The sequence below is a fragment of the Dama dama genome, chromosome 25 (assembly GCF_033118175.1).
Source record: "Dama dama isolate Ldn47 chromosome 25, ASM3311817v1, whole genome shotgun sequence".
In the NCBI taxonomy this organism is placed as follows: domain Eukaryota; kingdom Metazoa; phylum Chordata; class Mammalia; order Artiodactyla; family Cervidae; genus Dama; species Dama dama.
Window position 1 is genome coordinate 22,892,021 of NC_083705.1, and position 7,727 is coordinate 22,899,747.

At 36.0% G+C, this 7,727-nt stretch overlaps 1 protein-coding gene across 4 annotated transcripts in view; it reads left to right on the forward strand.

The window, feature by feature from the left end:
* SREK1IP1 (SREK1 interacting protein 1) overlaps positions 1-3,928 on the forward strand; it is a 33,910-nt gene extending 29,982 nt beyond the window's left edge. For 2 of the 4 annotated variants that reach the window (XM_061129700.1, XM_061129701.1), the window contains one exon: positions 1,735-3,928. In XM_061129700.1, the coding sequence (XP_060985683.1) occupies positions 1,735-1,924 (190 nt within the window). In that variant the 3' untranslated portion in view covers positions 1,925-3,928. The other 2 variants (XM_061129703.1, XM_061129702.1) reach the window with 2 other exon arrangements.
* The last annotated feature ends 3,799 nt before the right edge of the window (positions 3,929-7,727 follow it).

Here is a 7,727-nt window from a genome sequence, read left to right on the forward strand (position 1 = left end):
TTTCAGAATTCTCAACTATCTATGATTTTTTTTTTTACTGTCAACTCTTTCAACAGTTGGTTAAAGAAATCGATCCAAAGACTTAAGAGGCAACTTCTTCCTTGGTTCATGAGTGCACTTTCATTTATACCAGAATAAGCATGTACGTATAGGCACTATTTAAGGTATTTAGCAGGTAGTAATATCTAGCTTGGACCTTAGTTCTCTGATGGAGTAGGTTCTGCATGTCAGGTGTTGTCTCTGTACTTTTTGTGGAGCATGAAATATATACACTCTTAACACCTCAGCTACTATACATATTGGAAGTTAACTCACTTTCAGGTGTTGAGAGTTAAATAACAATGTTTGATGTAAGAACTAATAAAGGAAGGTAGAGCTCCGTGTATCACGTAGTCTGATTAGCGTATTGTTTTGTCATTTGGGCTGTCACAACATAATGGATTCCTAGTAGGAAAAGTGAGATTTTCTCTATTTTCTTCCAAATTTTCATATACTGATTTTAGAGTAACATATTATTTACCTTGGGCTTCACAGACTTCTTTCAGACACAGCCCAGAATTAAAAGAACTTTTCTAACTACACTTTTAGCAAAGATAATGCCACTTAATGTAGTTGCTATGCTAAAGTTTAACATTCTGCCTTAAAAAAAGAGAATCCAAGTCCGAAAAGGCAAAGAAAAAAGTATAAGCAGAGAAGCAGCCCTGGTCAGAATATAGAGGTCAAGAAGGTCTTGAAAACAGGAAAGCAGACAAGAGTTGAGAAAAACAGAACTGAAGCGAGTGGAGGAGAATCCATGAGAAACCAGGCTCGGGAGACAGCCAGCGGCTGGGCAGGCAAACAGGGAAAGGAGGGGACGCGCTGTTCCAGAGACCCAGGAGGCCGGTCCCCGGTCAGGGCATTCGCGGTGAGGCTCTCTGCAGATGCAGCCTGTGGCCTCCGGTGTCTGCCTCTCCTTCTCCTGTGTGTGGCTGCCAGCTCTTCTCAGCTGGAGTTTAACTTCCATGTTTAGATCACTCATCTAACTCTGGGGTACCTTTTTTATTATAAATTAACTCAGTTCCTGTTTTGTTACACTTACTTAGGGTTTGGGTAAATCATATTCATTTACTTCGATTATACATTTAAAAGTATCATTTTGTAACTACTGAAAATTATTATGGAATGCAACTGTTCATCTGTATCACTCTGTATATAAAAGAATCAAGTACTTTAACTTGAAAAATAAAAAAGAAATAACAGAAGTGCTTTTATTTTGCCGATTTTCAGCTTTCATACATTTATATGGAGGTACAATTATAGCTTTTTTTATATTATTGCATTCTTTGTGGCTCTTTTAAGAGAATAAACTAACAAGTTATTGTATACACAGTGAATTGTGTATATAATGAGAGTGTATAAAATGCCACTTTGTTTGCCTTTTAAGAAAGATTTTGAAGGGTACACAGGATGAGAAACTGAAAATCACAGAAAAATTATTTCATCCTTGCTGAATTTAAAACTCATAACTGGAATTGAGCAGAATAGAGATATTTATTTTGTTAGTTTCTCTGGCTAAGTGGCAAAAATTCTGATTACAGTATTTTAAGAGCACACAGATGTAAAAGGCACATTTCATTTGAGTTTCCTTATACTCTCACCCTGTTCCAAGAAGGATTTAAAGCAGTTGGGATTCCATTTAAATGCACCCATCAGCCATAAATACAGTTATCAGTCAGTATGTATTATTACCCATAGGTCTTATTCATCTAGTTCCACTGAAGAGGACACTTCAAAACAAAAGAAGCAAAAATACCAGAAGAAAGAAAAGAAAAAGGAGAAAAAGAGTAAGTCAAAAAAGGGGAAGCATCACAAAAAGGACAAAAAGAAGAGAAAAAAGGAAAAGCATTCCTCTGCCCCTAACAGTTCTGAAATCTCCAAAAAGTAACTGAGACTGGCCTGAGCTATTAAATTTAAAAATTTAGTTTTGAAAATTATTTTACCTTCTTTGAAATTTGCCATCTAATTATGCTTTGCAATAAATCACAGCCATTTCCATATAGACATTTTTCATATATAGGACCATTAATGTCTGACAGTATTTTAATGTGCTATGATTATAGAGTATTGAATCAGTCTTATTACTTGATAGCCATGCCCCAAGTATGGATATCTGTGCAACAAAACTCATGATTTTTGGTATTCCTTTCTGTGTTAATGTTATTACTTTATAAGCTGATTATAAATTGCTTTACTATAGTCAACACAGGCGGTCTACCTAGCAGTAAATGAATATTGCTGGATTAAGTGTCCATCTTCCAGTGATAAAGCGAGGTAGGCTTGACACTGAAAATTTTAAAAGCTTTATATCCTATGATAATGTATCACTATTAAGATAATGAAATTCTTCACTTGGATTTTTTTTTTTTTTTGATGTCATAGGAGATGAAGCTGCTTTATTGGTCTTGACTAGAACTTTTTAAATGAATGGTGTCAGCAGGAATATGATAAATAATGAAAATATTTATAACAAAATTTCACTGTTTTCTGAGATGCAGAGTTTCTAGTACCTGCCTCCTTCGTTTTTGTAACAGGATATTTCTTCCTTGTTTTAAAAGACAAGTCTAGTTCAACCTATTTGTAAGTCTGGTAGAGATGATGCTGTGTTGGGCAGGATTTTTAGGACAGACTCCTGGGTTGTTTTACAAATGTGCCATATTGGCATGTCTTAAAGAGATACCTCAAACACAGAGTTTTTTATTTAGAAGGACAACAGCTAAATCTTCATTAGGACTGATTTTTATTGTATTCAGTATATAAATTTTATGAAGCTTGTTTCTATGAGTAATGTGGAAATTTTTATAAATGTGAACATATATATTTATTTGTCTGAAATAATTTGTAGTTTTGAAGCAGGTTTCCATTGAATTTATGATTTCATAATATGACCAGTTTGGGGTGTTTCTCTTACTTCAGTCATAAATCTCAGGAGCAGTGACAAAAATTTAGGATCAAGAATTTTATTCTGTACTTTTTAAAATTTAATAGCCAGGGAGTTACATCATGAAAGCCTTTATATAATAATGAAAATTTTGTATGAGTCAGCATTGTCAGACACATAGTAGTAGGTATAAATGTTTCTACATTTTTTTAATTTCACAATGATCAGTGTTACTTACTTTGCTGAACACTCCAATATCCCTTATGTCCTATAAGTTAAATACTTTTTATTGTAGCAGCATCGAAAGTCAGCTAGTTATCATGGCACAGCACCAAAGATTGCCGAGTACCTCACTGTGGTGCAGTTACAAATTGGTAGCCTACAGATGTGGCTGTAGGTGTATTCATAATGATGAAATCAGGTAAGTGTACATAACCTCACAGGCTGGAAAGGTGGACTGATTCTTCCTTCACCCAGCAGCCCTAGCTGGCATGACCTCAGTAAGACTGGAAGAGCCTCATAGCTCCTCTCTGAGCATGTGCTTACCAGGCGTAGACTCTAGGGAAGCTACGTCCACATCCCTGTTCTAGCATTGCAGTCACGGATGCTGCCACACTTGGAGCTTTTCGATAACCCAACTTAGTCTGGTGGCCTCCATTAAAAGACATCCACTTGTTTAAATGTGTTAGTCAGTTATTTGGAGAGAAACACTGAGCTGTTAGGTTTTTAAGGGTTTGTTTTGCCTTTGCTGTAGTTTATTTTTAAAGACGGTACTTTATGAAAATACAGTCCTTTGGTTATCAGGATAAAAAAAAGTAAAAAAAAAAAATTCCAGCTTTAAAGAGATGATTAGAAAGTGCTGCATGCAAATAGATGGTCTCAATTGTATTGAGGGTATAATGTGGTTAAAAGTGATCACTGTAATGACACAGAGTTAATCCAGTTATTTGTAAGTTTTGTTTGTGTTAATTGTAGAGACAATAAATTGGCTTGTCAGATTTGTTTTTTGAATGGTGGCATACTCAGTGGCTCAGGAGAGTCGTATAAGATTAGGCCTTCATCAACTACTAAAGTTTGCAAATTGAAAGATTTTAATGTTGCGTAATTTTTTTACTCCCAGAGGAAAATCTTGGAATTGTTCTTGATTAAATTTCCCATAGTATGAGAATAGTTTATGAAAGATCTCACCTGAATAAAATACATTTGTTTTTACTAAAATAATTTCTACTGCAGTGATCTTGTTATTATTAGGATTGGATGTAAATCTCACTAATATATTGCAGGGGTAAATGAGTGACATTTCCTCTCAGGCAATATGTAGCATAAGGAAAATTGAACTTGGTAGTAAAAAAAATCCAAAAATCCTAGTCATTCTGACTACCTGTGTGACCTTCAGCAAAGTCACTTACCTTCTCTCGGCTTTGATGTCTTTCATCTATAAAATATTGTACCAAATTATCTCTGAGATCCCTTGTAATCCTTAATATATATGATTATCAATGTTTTAGTAAAATTCAAATATTATTATTTTAGAAATTATATTCATTTAGGAATATAAATTATTATATTCATTTAGAACTTGCTGCAGATAAGCAGGTAGCATTCTGTAATGGTAAAGGCTGAATTGATTAATATAGCTGTTAAACACATGTCACTTCTTGAAGCAGATAATTGACATTTGGTTCACATCCTTACCGCTCAGTGTATGTCATTTTCGCTAGAGGCAGACAGAATTTATTTTTAGATTTGTATCTGTAACCCGATTATCTGAACATTTTGAGACTATTGCTTTTGAGCTGATGGACCTACACCCTCTCCAGTTCCCTATTTCTTTTTTCCGTATCATCTGTTGGCTAAAACCTCTCAGAGAGATCCCCCGTTTGTCGCAGAATACGTATCTGTTTACATCTTTGGTTCTTTGAGGCTAAAACATCAATGAGTAAAACAACTGTGTGTATCTGTATTTATGAGTCTCTCAAATTACATGCCTTAGGTTACCTTAAACTAGGTTGATGAGTTATCATTAACAGTCAAGATAAATGCCACTGAGTCCTTTCTTCAGTAAACATTTGCTGAGGACTTAGCATGGCAAACACTAGCCAGGGATACAGAGATTAATAAGACACATTTGCTTCCCTGAAAGGAATTCAGAGTTTAGTTAATAGGGGGATCAGCAAACTCATCATTAGGTATTAAGTGCAGTAATTGGAAGACTTCAAGGAGTACCTAAGGGTCTGGAGAAGTTAGAAGAAGCTGCCTAGAAAAAGTAATGCCTGAAGTACATTTTGATTGAGGATGAGAGTGGGAGTTAGAGCAGTTCCTGACAGAATGAGTCCTGTGAACAAAACCCACAATAGACAAGGCTGGGGTGTGTGTGTCAAGAATTACAAGCCTTGTGTAGGACAGCAGTGGTAAGAATCAAGACCACCATTCTAGGTTCTTGGTATAAGAGAAAGAGGTTTTATGTTCCATGTTTGGGAGCTTGGACTTCATCTGTAAGCAAGAGACCCCATCAGAGAGTTTTAAGAAAAGAAATGCTACAGTCCCTGGGGTTGCAGAGTCAGACACAACTTAACGACTGAACAATGAACAAGGAAAGAAGTGACTTTTATTGGGGTTTGGTTCCATCCTTTTCATAATCCAATTCACAGTTTTTAAAGGATGAACTTGCTTTCATCAGAAGCCCACGTAAAGAATAATTTGAAAATTTGATTTTCTGTTATTTGGTGTCTTATTCTAGGCCCACTTTTCTTTCTAAGTTCTGATTATTTCTAAAAGCTACAGTAACTTAAGTTTTCTAAAAAGCTACTGTCTTCTTTATCAGACATATCCCCAGAATGGTACATAATTTGGAACGCTTTGCTTTTAGTTTTATTTTAGGTTATTTTTGACAGAATATATTCTGTTGTAATGTTAGTATTTTTGGTCAAAATAAATCATTTAAAATATATATTTCAATGTACAGACTATAATAATTCAGTAAGCCTTCTTTTAATATTTTGTCTCCATATAGTGAATATCATGAAGCAGAGCTGCTTCAAAGTCACAGTGTCACACACGGTCCACTCAGGGAGCCCTTTGCTCCCCCTCAGGTTCCCTGGCTCAGCAGGGAGTGCTCCACGGACTCCAGCCGATACGAGTGCTGAGACTTGATTTTTCCCGGGCATTTGGCATCCAAGAATAGTAGGGGTTTTTTATGCCCACTAAGTGATACTTTCACTTGCAAAGCCCAGGGTCTTCAGCCCTCGTTTGTCTCCTCCTAACTCCCCCAGAATTTTGCAGAGTGCCAGAGAATTGGGTTGCCTTCCTGAGAGCACAACCCATGATGCATGCCCAACCCCAGCTTGCCTTTCCGAAAGGTTGGGGAGTCTGGGGAATCAGGAGGATTTTGCTCGCCCTGCCCGTCTCTTAAGTTTCCTGCTGCTTATTCTTTACGGCCTCTGCTCTTGCCCTTATGCAACAAAAGTAGACTAACCAGTGCCTTAACTAACTTTCTCAACTGAGATTTTTACCTGAGGCAACATCTAATTAGTAATATAACTATTATTATCTGTGTATCAAGGTAGCCAATTGTCTGGGATTTTTTTTTTTCATCAAAGCTGGATCTGAGATCAAGAACTACCCACAAACGCTTTGTGTGCTTTCTCAAAAAATAAATGAAAATTCTTTGCTTTTATAACCACATAAAATGTCATTTTTGTAGTGGAAATGTTTCAACTTTCAGACTTCATACATGCTCTAAGCAATTTTAACGTTTAAACATTGGCAAAACTGTGTTCCTTTTGAATTGGAAATACAACACAGGCAGTAGGATGTTGCAATAATGACCTGGAATTATGCTGTCAATTTAGCCACACGTGGCTGTTGAAATTTAGATTAATTAAATGAAAAAGTATTTCTTCAGCTGCACTAACCACATTTCAAGTTCCCAGCGGCCACATACGGCTGGTGGCTACCTTGCCAGACAAGACCGATGCAGAAGGAACATTTCCATCATCACAGAAACCTCTACTGGACAGTGCTAGAATTCCCAATTCTTGGTAGAAATTTTGACAGGCTAATGATCAAAAGTTTCTAACCCTGAGCTTTGCATGCCAGAGAGAAATAAAGCATTCCTTACCTGCCCTCTACCCTAACAAATCAGAGTGTATTTGGCACATCTTGAAAGGCTAGTCTTCCAACTACAGAAACTTTGTACAACATAGTGGATACGTTTAGCAGATCCAGCTTAAAATTAATTCTTTTTTTTCCTATTGAATTCCATTATAGGACCAGGTCTCCATTCTTATAACAGAAATCATATTTATGAATAAAAATCTTTTAAAGCAGGTTTAATTTGCAGAAACTGTAGCTTTATTTCTAGATGTCTAAATGGTATTACTGCAGTAGACTTAGGTGGGACCAGAGAAGTAACTTGTTTGCTTTATAACTTTCATTCTACAAATTCCTTAGGAACTTTATCAGTGAAGGATTTTTGTTATTACCCCTTGGTATACAGAAAATATTTATCATGCAGATTATACATGATGATATATTTTGTTATCGAATGTTAGTTTTTATAAAGGCAATAATACATTGTGTGCTCAGCAAATCCTCTGAAAAAGGCATGGGTTGATTTCTAAGAGACTTAAGAACATGCCACTTCTCGTTCATAAGGCCACCTCTCTGAGATTTACCTTATCCAGTACCATCTCTTATAAAAATAACTGCCTCCAAGAATGAGAAACTTGTGAAATACTGGTAATATGACATAAACTTCTCATTGTTCCTCACTGACATAGGTGTGCTAATCTGTGTTACTGATAAATTG